This window comes from Anarhichas minor, unplaced genomic scaffold, assembly GCF_050575085.1.
Source record: "Anarhichas minor isolate MPS153535 unplaced genomic scaffold, ASM5057508v1 ptg000003l, whole genome shotgun sequence".
Lineage (NCBI taxonomy): Eukaryota > Metazoa > Chordata > Actinopteri > Perciformes > Anarhichadidae > Anarhichas > Anarhichas minor.
In genome coordinates, this window is record NW_027466449.1 from 14,785,556 (window position 1) to 14,808,092 (window position 22,537).

General features: G+C 45.3%; 1 protein-coding gene across 7 annotated transcripts in view; it reads left to right on the top strand.

The window, feature by feature from the left end:
• The window catches only part of anks1aa (ankyrin repeat and sterile alpha motif domain containing 1Aa), a 56,939-nt gene extending 34,416 nt beyond the window's left edge, over nucleotides 1-22,523 (top strand). For 3 of the 7 annotated variants that reach the window (XM_076099739.1, XM_076099742.1, XM_076099744.1), the window contains 12 exons: nucleotides 4,096-4,165; nucleotides 7,186-7,301; nucleotides 13,575-13,673; nucleotides 13,992-14,138; nucleotides 14,596-14,703; nucleotides 14,870-15,040; nucleotides 15,152-15,289; nucleotides 15,408-15,479; nucleotides 15,598-15,684; nucleotides 16,163-16,300; nucleotides 17,162-17,344; nucleotides 19,562-22,523. In XM_076099739.1, coding sequence (XP_075955854.1) covers nucleotides 4,096-4,165; nucleotides 7,186-7,301; nucleotides 13,575-13,673; nucleotides 13,992-14,138; nucleotides 14,596-14,703; nucleotides 14,870-15,040; nucleotides 15,152-15,289; nucleotides 15,408-15,479; nucleotides 15,598-15,684; nucleotides 16,163-16,300; nucleotides 17,162-17,344; nucleotides 19,562-19,678 — 1,446 coding nt within the window. In that variant the 3' untranslated portion in view covers nucleotides 19,679-22,523. The remainder of the gene's footprint in view (nucleotides 1-4,095; nucleotides 4,166-7,185; nucleotides 7,302-13,574; nucleotides 13,674-13,991; nucleotides 14,139-14,595; nucleotides 14,704-14,869; nucleotides 15,041-15,151; nucleotides 15,290-15,407; nucleotides 15,480-15,597; nucleotides 15,685-16,162; nucleotides 16,301-17,161; nucleotides 17,345-19,561) is intronic. The other 4 variants (XM_076099740.1, XM_076099746.1, XM_076099741.1 and 1 more) reach the window with 3 other exon arrangements.
• The last annotated feature ends 14 nt before the right edge of the window (nucleotides 22,524-22,537 follow it).

The following is a 22,537-nucleotide window of genomic DNA, read 5'->3' on the forward strand; positions in this document are numbered from 1 at the left end:
CCCCTTCTCGTCTTGCCATGTTCATGAACTCATTGTGGATTTGGGGTCGCTTTTATATTTTCCGTGAGGAGAAAAGTGTTTGCTGCTGCAGAGGCGTCTCGTGTGTTTGAACCTGCTGAGATCAAACCAAACCCGTGGCTGTGTGTCACGGCCCGGTGCAACCAGCAGGGGGAATCTATTCTCTAATCCCCACCATGGGGAGAACACAGGAGAGCCACGGGGGGGGGGGGGGGGGGCCTGAGACATGCAGCCACTGCTGAGTGTTTCTCTGCTCTGGTGAGAGAATAGGTGTCCTGTCTGTTCTACCTTCCACAAAGGATGTATATTGATATATTCCCACATCCTTTGGGGATGAGTTTGCAAAGTTTTTAAAGTTGTGTGGAGCGGACATTGCGCCTAAAACCACGTGACATTGGGCCATTTCAGAAGGATGCTGATGGGACTGCTGACAGCGCTTTGTCCCGCCGTGGCATCGAGGTGCTGGCACCTGCTTTAGACGGTGGCGCGCTCGTGTTCCGCTTGATGCCATCCACTAGTCCATAGTTTTCATCCAACCCTTGCTCTGGTGCCAGCTCGCCAATTTGAGGCCGGTGGTCCGGGCGCACTCTCTCTCTCTCTCTCTCTCTCTCTCTCTCTCTCTCTCTCTCTCTCTCTCTCTCTCTCTCTCTCTCTCTCTCTCTCTCTCTGCAGCAGCCTTTTGTTTCACCCTGAACAAGCTCTGCCAGGCGTCCCAGATATTCTGCTCAGTCATCCCGGAGCAGCAGACCTGCTGTGAGAAGTGTGATAAATGGGTTCGTGTGTCTTTAATCTCCTGACCGTCTCCCATCGCTGCCAGCTCTTCAGCTGTTGACCTCCGCCTCGCCGCTGACTTCTGACCCTTCCTCATTGTATCTCTCCGCGCTCATAGCGAGTCCCCACTCGCACAAAGGACGCCCTCTTCATTTCAGGTCTCTGTATTGATTCGATCTCGCGGCACAAAAACACATTCCTCTCCCTCTCCCCTATTAATTCTCAAGGCGCCGAGCTTCTTAGACCCTCGACCATGAAATTCAAAAGGCTTTTTCTTGTTGTGGATGTGTTTTACCTTGAGGAAATCACTGGGCTATGTCCCCCGATAAGGATATATTTACCCAGCTCCAGCAGTATATCACACCTGCCTTTCACGGTAGCTGCTTCTAAATCTCATTGGAGCAGATAGTATTCCCTTTTTCATTATACTGGACATGCTGATACACCAAGACTGAATGCAGCTGGGTGTGTTTTTGTTCTTGCATCCATACTTGAGTTCGAATTTTTTTTTTTTAACTCGGCACACTGACCTTACCTGCAGTGCGAGTGTGTTTTAAAATGCACTCGATGCATTCGGAAAGATACCCTGAGGCCCTTGCAGATACGGCAATAGGGAGGACAAAATATTACAACCTCTGTTTCAGTGTTTTAAAGTACATGTGTTGTCCCCAGCGGGCTAAAGAAACAACCTTGACAGTTGAATTGTATGCCAGAGCGAGATCACAGTTCCTTATTGATGGTGGAGACCAAAACCGGAGCTAAAAGGAGATTAAATATTGGACTAACATTCATCAAGTGTCCAGAAACACGATTCAAAATGAATGATAGTGTTGTTCTGTAACTGCTGGATGTGTAAATATACAATTGTTTGCCCTATCAATTTAAAAGGTGCTGATATGTCAATGTTGGGTCCACAATTTGTCTCTGCTGCCTCCCTAGTGGCCAAAAAAACAAATATTGCAGGTTTAAAGGAATAGTTTTACATTTTATTCTCATCTAACTCTTCAAATTCCTCAAATTTGCTGGGTGAGGGTGAGAAGATGCAAAAGCTGGTGACCTCCGGCTCCTACACAATCCCAAACAAAGACTCCACACACTCAGCTGAACGACAGGAGAGACCTGGCTTTAATATTTGAGGAATAATGTCTGGCCCTGTTTGTCCTACACCTGCTTATAAGACATAGAGAATATACAAGCCTGGCTATGGAAAAACTCAAAAACGAAATGATACAAAAACATCTTACTCTACATGCGATTATCTGCAATAGGAAAAGCTAATATTTATGCTAATACTCCTCAAAGGTTAGTGGAGAATGTTGTCTTCTCGATAAAACCGCTGACACTGTCGTACAAACGGTCGCCGCTTATTTTTGCTGACTCATCTGAGTCTTTGTTCAGGTAGGAGAGGTGCCTACCATCATCTTTCCCGTTTATTGCCTGATGCGGGGAACATGTGGCGCTGATAGATGGAGGCTGTTTGTCAAGCTGATCAACAATCTGGTCAATATGCTGTACTCTAATCAACAGTATGGAGGAGTAACGTCGGACAGATGGTTCACTAAAATAACGCGATCCACCCACCGCCCTTCCTCTCACACATCTCCTCTCCTCCTCTCCTCGCTAGAAATAAGTTGTTTTTCCTCTGATGTGCTGAGGATTGATGTTGAATATGAAAATAACCGAGACGGCAGCGTAAAAGATTGATACATTGTACTGCAGCGGAGTGTGATCTTCAAATTGATGGATTCTCCCTTTGATTCTTCAGGGATTTAATCATTGCACATTGCTCAGGCACCAAACATGTACAGTATTCAATTTGACGGGGAGGTTCAGACAGCTGGCACGGTGAAGGTATGTGTGTGTGCACGGACGAAAAGGCAAAACAAAACCCTGAGTTCTCTCTTAGCAGAAACCGACGACTTCTCCCACCACAAAACAACGAAGATCTAATTCCGTTGACAGCGTAAGACGTCCATCCTTCACGTAGATCTCTCCTGGTCCTTTTGGGGGGGGGGGGTTTGTCTCTGTCCTCTTCTGGGGCATTCTTTGTAGAGGTGGATGGGATCCTTTTTCAGGCTTTGTGAACCCTTTTGGAATGATATAATCCCAGTGATTATTCATTTCTTCTTCTGGGTCTAGAAGCTCTAATTTACTCTCCAGTCTGACAGCAGCTCATTTAAATAATGCATCATTCTTCAAAGTTAGATTTCTGTCTCCGACGTTTCTCTTCCAACTAGATGTCATTTCACTGCTAAACATCCGCGTCCAGATTGATGATGAGAACCTGATAAATGTAGACTTTAGTCTCCCGACGGCACTTTATTGCTTTATGTAATTATACTAATGGGGACATAAAATCTTGTCTCGGGGCTTTTAAAGCGGCTATCAGGACAATTTCCAAAAAGTCAGAATAAAGATAGCTATTCACTCCGTTTTATAAAAACACCTGACGGGTGTGACGGCAGCGCTGTCGGTCTCTATCCTTTTCCATTCTCTGCACTCCCCAATGTGGATCGGTTGAAAGGGGGAGCCTGTGACAGGTGTAATATTGCAGCTCAGTGCCCTCATGAATGCATTTGAAGGATGTTTTCTGACTGTGTGTGTCCGTGTATCAGGGGCTAGACTCTGGAGAGAACACCTCGGTAACGTTCACACGCATTCTCTACAAAACGCGTGAAATGATTGGGAGAAAACACGGGAGTCTTTGCTTCTTTGATTCTCTTTCGTCCCAAGCTCTCTTTGTTTTTAACTCCTTCTGTATCACCGGATTTGGAGCAAACATTATGACACAGATAGTTTAAGTATTTTTTTCGGAGCTTAATGAACTGATGACGAGCATGAATCACCTGATACTGTTTCTGCATCGTTTTCTTCACCTCGCATCACCTTTTTCTCTCTTTGCTCGATTGCCGTCAAACTTTTGCTTTGTGATCATTTATGTGATTGTTTCTGAAATCAGTTTTGGCCGCAGGCAGCTGATGAGACGCAGATGCCTCCAGTCTAGAGCCTATAGACATGACCGAGGCCGTAAATGAGATATAAAGTCAATCAACCGTGGCGCAGTTGCTTAAGATGCCCTTCGAAATCTTTATTTATGTGTCTCCATAAAACCACTGTGACTGACTCCTCTCTCGCTTAAGGTTTCCCTTAACTCTGTCGTTTCCTTTTTTTGCAGGGTGACTGTAGCAATTGGTGGTTTATTGTTTCAGGCTTGGGGAGTGTTTCTGCTGGTGAGAGGTGGAGGCTAAACTCACGATGGCTCCTCCGGCTCCTTACTGTGTCTCCCTCTTCTGCTCCTGTCCTCAGATCGAGAAGATCATGACGCTGATTGGTGCCGGCATCGATTTCTCCAGAGATCAGCAATATGCAACACCAGGTAGAGTGTGACCATCATTGCCTTTTCTCTCTAGAAATAGTGTTTTTTTTTTTTTATTTCAAATTCAAAAATGAATCACAGATGAGAGCTGAAAGTTCGAGGAGAAAAATAGTGGGCGTGTATTTCTTTGCCTGTATTTCCTCAAAACCTTTGATCAGCCTGTCTCTAAGTGTGTGAGGCACATGGGTTTATTGTTTGCTTGTCTTGTACTATACCCGCTTGGATTTCCTTTAAAATCATCCTCCAAGACATTTCATCCGTATCTGCGCCCTCAAGGGAAGTCAGGTGCCTGGGACACACGGTCAATGAAGGAGGCATCCGAAAAACAAATTGCGATTCAGTTAGCGTCAGAGAATTGGGTAGAATAGTATAATGGCGGGAGACAGTTGGTCTGTTTCGATAGAGCAGATGTGAATTGACATTAGCAGCCTCGGAGAAAGGTAAGAAAACACGTCGGAGAAGCTTTTCCTGTCTAACGGTGCAGAGAATAGAGAGGACACCCACTGGATCTGCTTTTGCGTGTTGTTATTTTCGAGGCGGTGGTCGCTCTCATGCTCGTGACACAAACCAGTCTGCTTTTTAGTACTGGGCCCTAAAAGTGCCTGAGAGACACTTTCTTAGATCTAGCTTTTCATCCTGTCAAGAGATATCTTGGTGTTAAGGATTCAGTACCTGTTACTTGTCATGTTTGATGGATGGTGCCCAGAGACTGTCGCCATAAACCCAAACAATTGACGTTTTCCTTTCAGCCTTCACGTCGCCCTCTCCATCATTCACCTCAAGTTCAAACTTTGCCTCATTTGCCACGTTTTAATATATTTCAACACAAGCTTGTGTGTCCGCTCGTTGTAGCCCTCCTGTTTGTTATGCCCTGCACTGGAGTGAGCTGTTTAAATATTAACCAGTACGCATGTCAGGAGACGTGAGGAAAGCTGAGACCACTGCAGTGGAGTAGCTGGCGCCCCGTCTCTCGCTGGTATCCGTCTGGTCTGAACATCGTCCGGATTCACTCCTCTGCATACATGTGAGCCTCGATCTGAGAGGTGCCGTGTCCACAGCTCCGTCTCGCTGACGCTGCTGTCACGAGGCCATCAGGGGACGAGCTGTTTGATGCATTCCCCCCCCCCCCCCCCCCCCCACACACACACACACACACTCCGATTCAGCCTAGTGTTTGTCTCGTCTCTGTGTTGACTGGAGAGCAGCGACGTCTCTCGCTGATTGTCTCGGTGCCTGCAGACTCTTGTACTTTTCTGCTCTTTACTGATTTACTTCTACATCAGAGAGAAAGAGATGGCGGAGGAGGGTGAAGGAAACCTAACGAGTGTGCGAATAAGAAAGGGACTGATGTGAAAGAGCTACTGCAAGTAATGAGGGGTGGAGGGGGGGGGGGGGTCTGTAGCGGTAGCTTGCACTGACACAGAGCAGCCACCTGCAGTGTTTGAGAGAGAGAGAGAGAAAGGGAGAGAGAGTGGGAGGGAGGGGTTGGGAAGCGTATGCCATGAGGGGAGAGGGAGTGAGGGAGTGAGGGAGGAGAGAGGAATTGCAGGCAGGAGAACTGTGAACAGCCAGGACAATAGAAGGACGCCACCTCGGCATCGGTAGGACTAGGTGGTCCTCTCCGCTCCTCGGCCCTGAGGGGACTACAGACGGTTTTTGTTTTTTTAGAGAAGTGGACTTGACCGCATCTCAAAGACTGTGCCAGACTGAGGAGAGACAGTTTTAGCACTCTCTTGTCTGCAGGAGTTCATTCTTGGGGGGGAAGGGGGGGGGTGAGCCGTTACTTAGGTGCTATTTGAAGTATAGCTGATTGGATCCTTGATTGGATTTTCTTTCTTTTTTTTTGACACGTTTCCATGCTTCTGGTGTGACCAGAATGGGATTTATGACGTGGGAATCTCCTCTGAAACAGGATTGCTTTTGCACCAGGTTGAATAGATGATGAGAGCGCTGACGGGAGAAAGAGAAGCTTTAAAATGTGCATTTTGCACATTTATTGTAAGTTGTCAGCTCTGTTAATGTGCTGTGCTGCACAAGGTAGGCCGAATCTCTTTTCTATCAGCAGGGAAATGATGTTAACTTTTAGCTGTGGTTGAGATGCGATTGTGAAGTTCAGAGTTAAGGGAATTGAAGTGTGTATTAACTGATATAAAATGTGTTTTTTGCTTTGAAAGTGAGTGAAATCGTAGATGAGAAGAGGCCGTCATCAGTCCTTGTACAGTTCAGGCTCCTCTCTGCTCGAGCTGCCGACAGCCGTCGGTGTAGCTTTGTTCCTCAATCAATCTCGAGCTCGTGACAGACAGACACACGCAGGTTTCTGTCGATTCCGCTGCTTTCCACGTGAACACTTACACGTTCTCAGGTCGGTTCCTGTCGGCACCGTGCGTGCTGGAGGTTCGGTCAGTGAATCCGACGTTTGGTTAATTAACTGTCTGCTTCTTGACGACAAGTTTCCAAAAGAAACTTTCCATGCGGCTGAAAAACTTTCCCTTCCCCCTTGAGTGAGGTGTTTACCTCCCTCTGAGTTTCTCTTCATTACAAAACTAGAGCTTCATTAAATCAGCTGCAAGCTTTTATTTCTGGGCAGAAAATGCTTCCACCTGACATGGGACATTTCGACTCTTTTCCGAGTTGGATATGAACTTTACCGTTACGTTTGCAGCAGTGAAGTGAGGCAGCGTCTTGTTGATTTTAAATGGTTTTTTTATCACGTTCCTGACTGACTGTCATAGCTGTTTTATTAGCTGGTAGTCCACCAGCTCATAGCCCTTCATCATCTCCTTCGCCCCCCCTGAGATCAGGGGTACTTTAAGCCATCTTGGGCGACTGTGCTTCGGCCCCCGCTGCCCCGCGGGAGCCGACGCCCTGTCCTCAGAGGACACTGTCTCCCCCGCCTTCCTGCTGCTGGTGCGCTCGGCTCTGCTGGCCGAGAATGATGTGGCAATGTCACGTCTCGTCCTCGGAGTGCCGCTGCTACCGGCTGAAAGGTTTCTCCCTCCTGAAGCGCTTTCCCCTGTCAGCAGGTGCCGCGGGCCGGCTGCTGGACCAGCCCGTGGGAGACTGGCTGGAGCACGTGGGGCTGCCGCAGTACGAGAGCAAACTCCTCCTGAATGGGTTCGACGACCTGCACTACATGGTGAGCTCCCCACTTCTCTTGTGTTCTGTTCCGAATTGACCTTAATGGTCTTGAATGTTCACTTACTTTGATCCTCCTCACTTTTACAATCTTTTTTTTTTCCCTCTTGTCTCTCACCGCTTCCTCCTACTTAACTCCACGTGTCTTTGTGCATTAATCCAATTGACGCCACCCTCCATTACTGGTGCTGTGAGATGAGATGATCCCATTAGCTTCGTCTGAAGTTCAATTAGCTGAAACCCTGTAACGACCCCTCCCGTCTGACTTTCTTTTCTTTTCTTTTTTTACCAGCAGCTGCACGATTTTATTATAGGAACTGTTTATTCTGGGTGGATTCAGCACATAATTCAATACCTCACAATATTCAGAATATAATTTGACGACAGAACTTTCCCTCTCAGGCATTTATTGATGTTCGCTATATTTACACGCCCATCCAACCAGATAATAAGCAGTTTGCTCTGCGCTGTCAAACATTTTGTTTCACGGGAACTTCGATGCCATTACGCCCGGCTGCGCGTTGAATCGGGTTTGCGCTGCACTCTCAGGCTCTCAGACAGTCTGTCTCCATCTCAGGAGGCCGCTGCCGTGGCCTCTCACTTACAGTCAGTGGGCCGGCTTATTCTATCTCCAGCCCAGATGTGCTTACAAGACACCACCACTTGTAAGACACCCCCCCCCCCATACAGGGAGACGATTACACAGCAATCCCAGAATTCAACTCTATACTGACTGAGTTTTACAAAATGTGTAAATGTGTGTATTTAGGTGTTTTGTAACTGCTAATTAACACGCACTTTAAGGAGTATCCCACTACATTTTACTGGTTTCATGTCAAACAAAGCATCTTTAACCGTTGCCCTCCGTATGTTACTCCTCGATTCGCTCACACACTGAACCTACGCAAACATGAGGAGGAAAACCTGTTGACGAGCAGCATGTTGTTTCTTCAAAGGTACTTTCATGATCCGACAGATGTTTTCTGTTTACCTGGAAGGATAAAGTGTTTGCCTGAGGTGAAGCCAGTGCTCAAATCCCATATTTCCACAGACTACGGATTTATTAAATCAGGGGCAGCTAACTCATAAACCATGACAACAGCAGACACAAGCTGAACCCAAGCCACAGTGAAATGAATAGAATACATTAGAGTACAGTACAGTGGGGCGCTGTACTTCATGCAGCCTAATATGAGCCAGTGGTTCCAGTGGTGACGAAGTCACTGTTTCCATCGTTTTGTCCTCCTCCTGTATATCAGTGTTTGGTCTTTCCTTGTTTATGTTCTGCCAAATGACGATCAGTGTTGATCGTTGTTTTTTGTTAATTATGTTGTGTTAATTAGACTTTTAAATATGGTAAATTGGGACTTCTTGGTCTCCAGAGAGCAGATTTTGTCTCACTAACCCTTTTACTGGTTTAACGGTTGTCCTTATAAAGCTAGAAACTTTAATACAACTTGAAATACCAAAATAAATGTGAATGTGTTTCACTGTAGGACTCAGCTGTGTCTGTATAAAATCCGTATTTACTGATATTGGCATGAATAATATTTAAAATGCTTTACATAACCTGAGAGTAGAGCGCTTCCCGTGTATCTGCCTCTCTCCTTCTCACCCGGTGTCATCAACACCATGTTTAATTCTGTGCTGAAGCCTCTGAAGTTGCTCTGGAGCTTTAATCTTCCTACTGTCTTTTAGTCTCTCACACTCGCACCGCCCTCGGCTCTTAGCACTCCTTTCTTTTTTTTCTCTTTTTTTCTCAAAGAGGAGAGCCGGCAATTTTGCTATCTTTAAACGCAGCTTTCAGACCACCTGGCTTTCTGAAATCGCTCGAGGATTTAGAATAAAAGCCGTCGGCTTTATTCAGCGTGTCCTTCTCTCGGTGAATGTTGACCTTTTTAAGAATCACAAATTGATCTCATTTGGAAATGAGTCACCTTGTCTTTGCTAAACTTTCCTGTGTGAAATGTGCTCTCGTGCATTCGAGGGGAAAGAACAGGAACAGGTTACCAGATGTTTGGTCTAATTTCATTAGTATTACCAGACTTGAGTCATGGAGCCCCGCAATGTTCAATATTACATAAATAAATAAGGATTTCCTTTAATAAATGAACCGATTATTTGTAAAGTAATTGAAGAAAAATAATTTTTCTATTTCATCATATTTTGTACTATATTGATGATAACGTTTCATAATAATGAGGTTAAGTTTTAATAACTTAAAAACAATTAACAATGTATTTCTTCATTTGTATATATATATATATATATATATATATATATTGATTTATTTACGATTGAGCACTCTGCGGCACCATTATTGACACCAGTCTGCATTCTTGTCGAACAAATCTATTTTCAGTAGTTACTAAACTCATAGATACATTAGATATTACAGATCTACAACATTTCTACAAAGTCATGGCTGAATAAATCGAGTTTAGGAATATAATACTGCCCCGATATCTCCTCCTCCGTAGTACATATCTATCTATCTATCTAGTTGAGCTGTTACAGTAGACAAATTCATGTGCAGGCAGAAAAATATTTTTTATTCGTCAAATGGAATAAATTGAGGCTCAAGTGAGCAGCTCAAGTGCCAGACTCTCTCTAGGCTTCTTTTAATCTTCCCATCGGTATGAACGCTGTTGAAAAGCAGTGGTTGAGAAGCTGCTTGCAGTGAGATCACTAATTGAACAGTGTTCACTCTGCCAGTCAGGCCGCTGTGATCTCTGTCTATCCTGCAGGATCGCTCCAGAAGTGGATCAATAACAGCAGTGATTGTATTGTGTTCGAGCACCGAAGCAAAGACGAGCCTCGTCTGAAAGCGATTAGATGCTTTTTATGGACTCGATGGAGCGAATGCAGCGATGAAACGAGCTCCGCGCGGCCGCGCTGCTCTCCAACCCCCGGTGCTCCTGACGAGCAAAGGCCCGTTGAGACGAATCGGCTCCTTTTCCTCTCCTTCTGAGCTGCTGGTGTCTTCAGCTGTGTGACAGGGTCAGCCAGCAGAGAGCTCCAAGTTAGTTTGCAATTCGAGGCAGCACAAATTGACTTTACGCTTCAAGTTAATGGAAGTGACTCGGCGCGTACCAGGAACAAAAACTTCTGAAGAAAGACCTTGGTTTTATCTAAAAGTTGCACGATGGTGAGAGAAACATCAGAAGACAAAACATCTGTTTGCATTTCTGTGCAAGCTCAATTCATCTGGGTCTCCTCCCTTCTTTCTGTCCTCCATTGTTGTTTTCTGCCATTGAATGAATGCCAAACGCTTTTGTCAGAGAGAGTCAATGCCACCAAAGCCTGCAGACAAATTGGAAATTCTGTAATGGCTTCATGCATTCGAGGCTCAAGGATTGGGGATGGATTCATTGATTTTGCTGTTGGGGTAATGGCGGTGATGAATTGTTGCAGGAATTGGATGGAGTACGCGGCTAATTTTAAACCACGGCCCGTGCGCTCTTATGACAGCCTGTTAAGGACGAGAAACTGTGACTTTAGTGCTGTTGGTCAGCCGTCCTTTAGACGGACAGAATGAGTGATCCGTGCCCTCGAGCTCCTGGCCTGAATTCAGAGTGCTTTCAAAACCTGGAGGGACCGCAGCGGCCGCTCTCCGGATGGACCGAGGAGAGAGCAGCATTTTAATGAGAGGAAAGGGGGGAAAGCAGAGAGATGGATGGGCCGAAACCAGCACAGACACACAACACCAACTCGCTCACATTACTCCACATCTATTATTTCCCTCCAAGTTGGGCTGAAGTCAGCTTACACCTGCTGAGATAAAGTGGAACCACATTAGTCAGAAGTCTCCCCACGGAGTTGTCGCTATGTCGTATTCGGTTTCCTACCATGTAAGACTTAAAGAAAAACAACACATTCTCACACTGTAGGAGCTGACACTAGATACCGTCGGCCATTTTTTGCTTGAAAAGATGCTGATAGAACAATATTTGCAGATGTCGCTGTCGATCAAGTAGTGGATTTATCGACTAATCTTTTCAGCCCTGATGTGGATTGAGATCCTACGAATCAGCTTAACTTCCAACACTGACTGTTTGTTAGGGCTGCCGCTGAAGATTAATCTGTCAATTATTATTGTTTTGATGAAACGATTATTTGTTATGTCTAGAAAATGTACCAGGATAATCTCCCTGAACCCAAGGCGATGTCTTAAAAAACTTTTTTTTTTTCATCAGACCAAAACCCAAAAACATTTAGTATACAAATGTACAAAACATAGAGAAAATGCCGGCAGTTGGCAAATATTTTGCATTGTTTTGCTTTACAAAAGCCTTAAACAGTAAACCAATTATTAAAATAATTGTTTGAGAATCCACTCGTTGATTAATGAATGGACTTCCACACAACATTTTGACAAGCTTTAATATTTTCATTGAAAAAAGCCCTGTTATTTAAACGTGTTCCCTCCTGTGCTTACCCCTGTGATGGACATCATGAACTGCTTCTTAAAAACACTTTGGGTGCAACGAAGCCTAAAGCGGAACACGAGAACCATTAAAAGACTTCTACTTTACAGCAGAGAGAGCACAACACAGCCCAGGGGAATGGGAGCAAAGACTGTAGATTCAGTCTGTTAGAGCTGTATTTCCTCCACAGAGTCATTTATCAGTAAATCTCCAGCGGGACAGTAATGCAATGATCCATGCAACGTGAAAGCGCTATTATCCATCCGGCTCCCCGAATAGTTTCAATCCTCAGCCGGAGAGGCAGCGATCGGCGTGTTGCTGCTCAGAGATAATGGGCTTTAAGTTGTCAGTTTAGTGCGAGGTATTAAGAAAGCAAAAGAGATGCGTCACCATGTCTTGTGCTCAATATGAGCTCCTACAGTAACGAGGGCCGCGCCTCACCGTACATGACCGACATCACTTCCTGTGAGAGCTCGTGCACTCATTTTGCTCTTCATTGTTCATTCTATCTTTCTTTCTCTCTGTCTGTCTTCTTACTGTCTCTCTGCCTGTTTTCTTTCTTTGTCTGCCTTTCTGTCCGTCTGTTCTCGTCTCTGTCTGTCTCTGTCTTTTTGGTCTGTCCGTCTTTCTTTATCTTTGTCTCCCTGTCCTTTCTATTTGTCTTTCTGTCCGTCTCTGTAGGAAAGAAAAGACAGGAAGAAAGAAACAGTCCGACAGGACATTACAGACAGCCTGATGCAAACTCTCAACCACACTGCACATAGTACACGCCTGCAGTCTGCACTGTGAACGTCGCGTCACTGTGTACTGTATATCAATGGCAAATGAACAATTAACATTGTGATTTTACAAGCTGCATTACAAAGATTACGTTGCAGTTTTTACCCTCCCTGACAGGCTCCCTCCTCCCCTCTCCTCACCTCTCCACCCCCTTGTTTGCATCTACAGCGTCTGCATGAAAAACAGGCTGTCAGGTTTGACCTACAGGCGGCTTCTATCCTGTTACTGCTGTGTGTGTGTGTGTGTGTGTGTGTGTGTGTGTGTGTGTGTGTGTGTGTGTGTGTGTGTGTGTGTGTGTGTGTGTGTGTGTGTGTGTGTGTGTGTGTGTGTGTGTGTGTGTGTGTGTGTGTGTGTGTGTGTGTGTGTGTGTAGAAGTGAGCGCCATAGGGTTAACTTGAGGTTCATATTGAGGAGTCAGACACATGTCCCACATAGATTTAGCTGCTGACCTTCTGAAGTAACAAGATGGACATGGAGCTCTGACTGACTTCTCACTGGTCAGGATGTTTGTTTTTTTTCCTTCCCTGCCGCCATCAGTTACAGTCAACTATCGATGCTCAGGCATTCCACCCCTCCATCTCAAATCGCTGACCATTCTGCAGTTCTGACATTGATTTATCGCTCCTTTCTCCGTTATCCGTTACCTGCCACCCGCTCCCGAAGGCGATGCAGTGTGTAACCAAAGATGGGTTTGAGCATCATTCAAATGCACGCAACCCTGTCGGCCCCCCCGACAGACTGGGGCCGACAGGGGTTATTTAAGGGGTTATTGACATGGCCCCCTTTCTACAGTCAGTAGGTTTGGGTCCCAGAGAGGAATTTGACGATCTCACTGGAGAGTAATTGAGCTTTTTTTCCTGCAGCGGTAGCATTACTTGTGATCAATACTTAGCCTGCAGCATTGGCTCTTCTCCTGAAGGGATTTGTCTGTGTCTGTGTTTTTAAGATTTGAACATAGCGTATATACAATATATATATCGATTTATTTATATGACTGTTGACATTATGTTGCAAAATGATATGATTTAACCGCAATCTTGTGCTCTTTGTTTTGTTTTTCTCTACAGGGGAACAATGTGATGGAGGACCAGGACTTGAGGGAGATTGGGATCACGGACCCAAGCCACAGAAAGAAGATCCTGCATGCATCGCGCTCGCTACCCAAGGTGACAAATCATTGATTAGTTCTTCAACACTTATTTCAGCGTAGTGCGTTGCTTCTGATGTTGGATCACAAGGTGCTAGTCTCCCTTAATACCAAGGCAGATATAGTTACTGGTGACTATATGATGAGCTTATACAGTTTCACAAAAAAGTGATTTCACCTCTAAACTTTTCAGATTGTTTCATTTAAATAACTACATTTGTTCTTTGAGGCACAAATATGATGTGTGTGTATATATATATATATATATATATATATATATCTCAGTACATTTGTTCCGAAGCCAAGCACCAGTGTTTGATTAAGTCCTCTCCTGCAGGTGAAAGCGATGGGCTGCGACGGCAGCAGCTCCCTCTCCTCTTGGCTGGAGAATCTGGGCCTGCACGAGTACTTGCACAACTTCCTGACCAGCGGCTACCGCACTCTGGACTGTGTCAAAAACCTGTGGGAGCTGGAGATTGTCAACGTGAGTCGCTGTGGCGTACACGGACCGCGAGGAGTACCAGAGGGTGAAATTAGTTTTACGAAGTGTTGAAGAAAAACTCCAACTCTGCAGGGAAATGCACAGAACTTTGGTGGTGAATGTCAGGGAGGTAGTTTCCAGTGCTTCCAATTGGTTAAAGGTTTAAAGGTAAAGGAAACAAACCAGTAATTGAAAAAGTCAATATCTCAATTTTGAGAGATTGAGCTCAGTTACTTGTTTGGACACCTGCTCCTCCAAAAAACCAAAGATGCTTTAGTAGGTTATTCTAAAATAAGACATTCAGGGTCTCATTTAGAGGCTTGCAGTCTGAAGGGTAAGCTGTTATGACATGTTAAGTAGCAGTGTCTGATGTTTCCTGGCTAGCTTCCAACTTTCCAACGCCTCTGCTTCCTCGTGTGCTGCTCCACATGTTCACCAGATCATTTCCTCTTTCCTCCAGGTGCTAAAGATCTCCCTAATCGGTCACAGGAAACGCATCATTGCCTCCTTAGCGGAGAGGCCCTACGAGGAACCTCCAGTCAAGCCTCCCCGTTTGTCTCAGATCAGGGTGAGGACCCACAGACTGTTTTACCAACAACTGTCTAAAGAATGAATGATGGTTTGATTGTAGTCCACAAATTTTGGAAGGCACGTTTTTTTTTGTGAAAGATGAAGGACGGCCACCGTGACGTTCATCGTGGGACAACTAACCGTGTCCGACTTTGTCTCTCCAGTGTCAAGACCTGCCTGGATCCCAGACCTCGTCCCCCCTCAGTCATATGGAGTCCTACACCGGACGCTCGATGGACCCTCTGCTGCCAGTGGGAGAGCCAGGGAGGAAAAAAGTGCCGGATAATGACTACGACGTTACCCAAAGATATCGCAGTGAACAACACAGACCACATGTACGTTTAGGTCGCTGCAGCAGTACATTTCGTCCTCCACTACCTTCATGTGATGTAGTGATCATAGTGGGCCTCTGTTAGTCTTAGCATAATACTTTTTTACCCCCCCAGGAACGGTATGAAGAACGGCATCGAGAGGCCCGTCTGACCCTGCGGCCGCCGAGTCTGGCCGCACCGTACGCCCCGGTCCAGAACTGGCATCATCAACCTGAGAAGCTCATCTTTGAATCCTGCGCCTACGAAGCTAGTGTACGTCCACGCCTTTCTCCCTCATACTTTATGTGATGCAGTTGTCGTTGATCATGTACACCAACACTTTCTCTCTCTCTCTCTCTCTCTCTCTCTCTCTCTCTCTCCCCCTTTGTAGTACCTCGGTTCCATGCTAATTAAGGAACTACGGGGCACCGATTCCACGCAGGACGCCTGTGCCAAAATGCGGGTATGCTGCAAGTTTCCTCTTCAATCTCAGGGGACAAACACAGGACATAATACATATAGTATGAGTGAATGGTAATACACCCTAATGTCCTTTCTGCCTGTGTCCTTTTTTCCTCCAGAAGTCGACAGAACAAATGAGAAAAGTCCCTACTATCGTCCTTTCCATCACCTACAAGGGTGTGAAGTTCATCGATGCAGCCAATAAGGTTAGCTTCCGCGTGCACTCACCTCCCTGCTTGTCTTTAGTCCCAAATTGAGCCCGGTGCAAATAACAGTATGTTTTGTTTGGTAATATTCTGAGAGTGTTAGTCAGTCAAACTTCACGCTGCTTCTTTTCTGTCATTGCAAATACCATGCCTGCAAGTTTATGTCAGATTTGTTCATGTTTGACAGGCAGCAATTCTGCGCATATTGACATTTATTTGACATTCATAAAAAAACAGAGACATTGAAAGGCTGCCTTGCTCAGCCAGCTATTACTGCGTATTGCTTCAGTCCAATGACTCAAGCATGATTTATGCCCCAATGTCTCCTCTTTATTGACTGCCTCGTATCAGTTTTATAAATCATATTTTTTCATAATGCATTATCACTTGGAGCATTGAAGTTCTGTGTGACGCGTGTTGATGTTATTTACAGTCTGTATAGACTGAGTCTTATGCTGCCTCTCTTCTCGGTGTGCAGAACATCATCGCAGAGCACGAGATCCGTAACATTTCGTGTGCAGCCCAGGACCCCGAGGACTTGTGCACGTTTGCCTACATCACCAAGGACCTGCAGACCAGCCACCACTACTGCCACGTGTTCAGCACAGTAGACGTGGTAAGGATGCTCTCACTGTCCCGTCGTGTGACGAGCGCTTGTGTCAGCTCAACATAAACGAGTATTTCTAGTGAGCGTTGAAAACTTTCCCGCCCGCTAAAATTGAATTCCTCCGACATCACCTCCCGTACTTGCACTGAGGAGGTCTGACAGCCTGCGTCATCAACACCGTTATCTCTAGGCTGCACTATCTCCTCAAGGTGTCACGCTTCAGTTGGGGCTGATTGCCTCCTCGTAGACGCAGTGCTGATCTGGCCGTGATAGCTAGCCCTCCATTACCTCCTCTGCCCCCCCCCCCCCCCCCCCCTTGAGATCGGATGATTATCCTGCTGATCTGCCTCATAATGCCGCCGGGGTCGTTCCAGACTAAAGTCAGCCTAACAATGCTCAGTTTCCTCTGTGTGAAACAAGGGGCTGCCCCTCAGCAGCAAAGGCCACAGCAGTCGTGCGACGCGATCAGTTATTTTAAACAGTATTGACCATACGGCTGCTATCTGTTTTCTGTGTCCCATCATGTGACTGCTTTTTTGACTTCCCAAGGCATGTAGTGTGAATCCTGTGTTTTTTAGTCTGAGGTGCTTGTTTATATTTGGAAGCTGTCAGGGTGCAGCTTTAATACTAAGCTACAGCCTGTATCCAGTCCAGGTGCAGAGGGGAAGCTGCTAGCTGCTGCACAATGCTCACGAGATTACTGCCACTTCTTCCTGTTTTGAAGAAGTTTCGAGGGAAACAAAACTTTGTCCTGATGTCTTTTGCTGTCTCACTTTTATAGTGTTGTTCTCTGTCTGGGCTGGGAACCTGAAAAAGTCCAAAATACTTAAAAGAACTGCCCGCTCTTCCTCTTTCTCCCTCTCTGTGTAGAATCTAACCTATGAGATTATACTGACGCTTGGCCAGGCGTTTGAGGTAGCCTATCAGCTGGCTCTGCAGGCCCAGAGGACCAAACAGCACCAGAACCTCCCACTGGTACCCGGTTCAGAGGTCATTGAGACCAAGTCCAGCCGACCCGTGCCCAAACCACGAGGCAGCGTGCGGAAGTCGTCGGTGAGTTGGACATCGAACATACTGTAGCACAAGACCCCACATGAACATTGTGTGGAAGAGTTTACTGGGCACATGTTATTAGAGGAGCAAGTTTAAGTTCGGCTACTGCAGTACAAGTGTAGCTCCCTGACCCTGAAATGAACCTTTCCTGTTCATTTGTCATTGATTTTGTGCTCTGTGTAGCACACATGGTGCAATTGTGGGAGGAGAGGTGAGGGGTGCAGTTGTTTGTAGACTCTGTTAGACTTTGAAAACCGCTGACCTCGTAACAAAGGGCCAGATATCTGCAAAATTCAATAACCAGCATTTTAATAGAACTGCTATTACGAAATGTCTTCTAGCGTTAAAACTAAAGCAGGAAGCGGTCAAAACTCCAGCAACACCTGCGGTATTAAAGTATAAAGAACAACTTCATAGTATACTTCAAATTTTGTTCGAGTTTTGACTTGATTAGATTTCATTCCCTTCACCGTGCACTGATAAAAGTAGGTTAAATTGTGCCAGAAACATCATTCCAGCGAATGAAACCCTCAAAGCACATTATGCAAGTCTCAGAACATTTGTATCTCCGGCTTTTCACATCATTATGATTGCACTGTGCGGATGTTTGTCTGGCCATTAGCATTAAACCATTAAGAAGTGAGCCTTGTGCTGGATATCAATGAGGTAACTCCACCTCAGGGACCAGTTGCACATCTCCTGCTGCTGCTTAATGAACTCCACAGCATCGTGTTAAGAATGTGGTGTTTACTGTCGCTTCTTCTGCGTTTCCCCTCACCTTTTTGTATTTTCATGTTTACCTTTTTCAACCTTTATTTTAATCTAATGCACCTTTGCCTCACACACACCCACACCTGTAAGCTGGCCAGTATACGATCAGACGGCTGCTGTCTCACGCTTCTCAAATCTTATGTTAATTTCTCTCCCTTTCATTCTCTTTCAACCCCTCCTCCTGTTTGTGCCACTTGTGCTGTTTTCCCTCTTCCTCTTCGTATCTCTCTCTCTCTCTCTCTCCGTGCCTTCCTCTCCTCTCCTCCTGCCGGTGTTCATCTCTCCCAGGACTCTCCTCCTCTCGACAGTCGTTGCTGTTACTGTTACACCTGCACCACCCATCGTCCCTCCTTCCTACCGCTGCACTCTGCCAGCCCTGCTGCCCAGGTGCTGCCTTTGCATCTCCATCCTCTCACTCTTTCCTCCTTTTTCTGCCTTCCTGTTTTTGTTTTTCTTCTCACTGCCTTAAAAATCCCACAATCCTCCATTTGTGTCTTTAACACATTTTTTTCCTTTTTGAATTCATATGGCTGTCATTGTGTGTTTTACTGTTGTTTGTAGAAATATACATGAGCTCCACTTTTCTTATACTTTGCCGCATGTGGACTGATGAATGCTTTGAATATTACTTTTGACTCAGGCGCCCCCTTGTGACATTGCGGCAGCAACACAAGCTTACATTCACAGAGAGGCCCTGAATGGGCGACAAAGTCGTACAAGTACCACTACTTTACTGATGTTTTGTAGTAAACGTACTTGTATAAAAGTGTAAAGTAAGCCCTTTAAAATACACTGAGAGAAAAGGTTATTGAGTGACTCGTTGGATTAATGGCAATAGAGATGTATGCACTATCACAAAGTGTAACTAAGACTATAGAATCTGCATGTAAACATAGTCACTGGAATTGATTTTGAGGCTGTGATTCTGTCCGACCGTTTTTGACCACACTTTGATTTTCAATGCGTTAAGGGGAGACAGTACAGGTGATAACTCGCATTCAGACATATTTTTTGTATTACCCGTTTTTCCCAAAATGTTTAAAGATGCAAATGAGGCAGTACCTTATTAAATATTCAAAATGATTTGATCATTTTGTTGACATATTAGAGTCAGGTTTTTACAGAGTCCCAGTTGATTACTTGCATTTAGACAATTATTTTATGTGTTACAAGTTTTATGAAATTATATGTTTAAATATGCAAATTAGCTACCATCTAATGTTACGTTTTGGTGAAATCAGGAGAAATCAGTGTGTAGTTTAGATGTGTTCTTTCCTCTAGTCTAATAGACGTCATCTTATGGAGGCAAAATAGTCCAAAATCTCAAAATTGACCAGTGCATGAAAAAACATTACGGGCAATGTTTTTGCCCGTAGTGTCTGTCTTTAATTCCTTCCACAGCTGTTGAGAAGCAGAGGGTTTGATGCCCTCTGTTTGTGTTCGCAGGGCGACCTTGTGGAGCAGGAGGGGGATTCTCAGTCCGGGGGCAGTGCCACGTGGCTCGTGGACCCCAAGGAATCCAAGCGCACTATCAGCACTAAGTACGAGACCACCATATTCTGAGTGGACCCCTCTTCCTTCAGACCTCTGACCTCTGGCCCTGGTCTCCCCCCCCCCCCCCGGTCCCGGTCCCGTCTTCCTCTCCCTCCCTCTGTGTGCCTTTCACTGTGACTCTGCCTCTCCCTCTGTAGGCCGGACCCCTGCCCTCCTCCGTCTCCCTTCAGCCGTCACTCTAGTCCTCGTCTGACAACGACACAGTGTGCGAGTGCTTTGCTCCTTCCTTGTAGTAACCCACCACCACCTCTGCACTACTGATTATTAGTGCAACCCTTCCGCTTCATCAACCCTCCTCTAGCTGGTATCACTTCCGCTTCCAGCTTGCCACTCACCTTTGCTGTTACTCTCCTCTCTATTTACCTTGTATACTTCCTGAACTCTGTACACTGCTTCCTTTTTTTCTCCCCTATCAACGTCCTGCTATTGACTCTTGGTGATAAGCTCTTCTTTTCTTGGTGCTTTTCCTGCTCTATTAGGCGATGGCCACTCTGAGACTTTTCACTCTGATCTTTCAACTCCTGACTCCTCGTCCTGAGTGCCGAGAAAATCTGATTTACCACAGCCAAGAGTGACCCACTGCACACATCCTGTACCTGGACATGGACATGTTTCCTGAGGAAACTGACAAACTGGTCCTGTAGTTCTGTGCGTCAGTTGGACTTAAGCCGACTGTTTCTGTTCAGTGGAGTTTGTGGTGTTATTGAGGTTTCACGGGGGGATATTTCTCACCGTCAGCGGTCAGCTCGAAGCCAAAGGAGGTCCTAGCACTGTGATAAGGTCCCTTTTTTGGAGCTAATAATGTAAGCATTTTGGGGGATTTTCTAGTAGGGGGAAAAAGGAGGAACAGAATAGGGCATAAAGGCTGATATGGACCCGCATGTTAGCTGTCCTTGCTGCTGCAGAAAGTAGACAGCCCAAACTGTCTTAAGACCGGCATGCCCTCCTCTGTCTATCAATCAGAGCACCGGGATTTAAACCTGTTGCTTCTTCTGGAGTGAACTAACTATAACTAAGCACTTTTACCAAATCCCCAAGTGTGTCAGAGAATAAGTGCATCTTCCTCTGTCCTGTCTTTTTTTCTTCTTCTCTTCACAACGAATGCCTTCTATGTTCATCCTGTCAGTATTGCCTTTTGTTTTGCCAATCACCACTAGGTTAATATTTCACGGCTGCAAGTGAAAAGAGTTAATCATTGTAAGGAGGGGTGGGGGGGGTGATCCGTCACCATCGCGCTGTTTGTGTCCATTAGTTCTGTTATTTTTTACTTTATTTTAACCTCACTGCTTTGTGTGTCTGTGTCCCTTCCCCATATAGCTGAACACTGTGGCCACTCCCAGCCAGTAAGAAAGGACAGGAGTGAGCCCTGTTGCATGGTGGGTATGTTGTTTTGTTCCCGTGCAGCAGAATCGCATCACCAGTTGGATCAAGCTCACCAGAGTAACCGACGGAACGCTTTCAACACAGCGCAGTCCATCAGATCATCTCACCTCACCCCCCCACCCCACCCTCTCTCACACACACACACACACACACACACACACACACACACACACACACACACACACACTCTCCATTTAGCTTCCTGTTCATCAGAACGAGATATCTGTCCCAGGGTCAGATGTGTTTGTTGTGCTTTATACATATCCTGAGAAACGATCGTTGCCTCCTAACAGCTGGTGTGCGATGTCACAGTGAGGAACTTGTAGCTAAAGGGGAAGTAGCTGGCATGAGGAACATATTTTTTTGTTGTTGTTACAACAAAAAAAGGTACAAACTATCCGACGGAGACCTCACACTCTAGGTACACAGTCCTTCCTGGACTATTTGTCCTGTTTCCACACAACGTAGCGTCTCTTGATGACCATCGGCTCGTCTTTCACAACATATAACTGTGATAAACAATGTGATCTTGCGCGGGAGGAACTCTATAACCAAACTCAAAGGGCAGAGGAACTGACACTACAAAGACTGTTTTAAAATAATATAGCAGGGGGTGGTTTTTATTTGATTTGAACATTTTTTCTGTATGTTTTAATTGTTTTATTGGACAGTAATGTGTCCTAATGCTGGAACTGGATCAGGTGTCTTTCACTGCAGCGCCCTCTCTCCTTCTCTGCTCCTTTTTGTTCAGTTCATATAGACGAGATCATTCTCCAAACCTGCCATGCAGGCTAGTCTGTCTTTAGATCTTAGCTGCAGAACAGAACAATAGGGCACAGCATGTTTCTCCTAGCTAACTCCCAGTGTGTTGACTGTTAATGGTACTTTTTGGTCAGCCGATGTGTTTATGGGTACATAGTCTGGTCGTTTTGATTTAACTGTTGTATATGTGGTACGTTGTCAGGCCAGTATACGATGACTCTATGGTACACTGTCTTCAGCCCGGCTAGTGTCGGCACCTTCGGCCATCAGCCTGGTCCCGTTCTGCTTTTGCACATTAAGGATCAGGAGAGATATTTAGGGACTAATCTGATGACAAGCAATGATGAGAATGATATTGTACATGAATCTAGCGGTCTGTATTTTCATACTTGAATGATTTTTGCTTTTATAGATATCTATATATATATATATATATGTATATGTATGTATATGTATGTACGTATGTACGTATGTAATTTTTGACATTGGTCAAAAGAGAGACAAGGACTATGTCTTATAAAGTTAAACATATCGTGAATAAAATACCCTGTGATTTAAAAAAAAAAAAAAAAAAAAGGCTGAGAAACCAATGTCTCAGATGAGGGACCTCACTTCAGAAAAAAAAAGATTGTAAATAATCTTGGGCTTCCAGTCTTTTTTTATGATTATTTTTCATAATTGTACAACTAATAAATGGCGCAATTAGAAATGCTGACTCTTGAC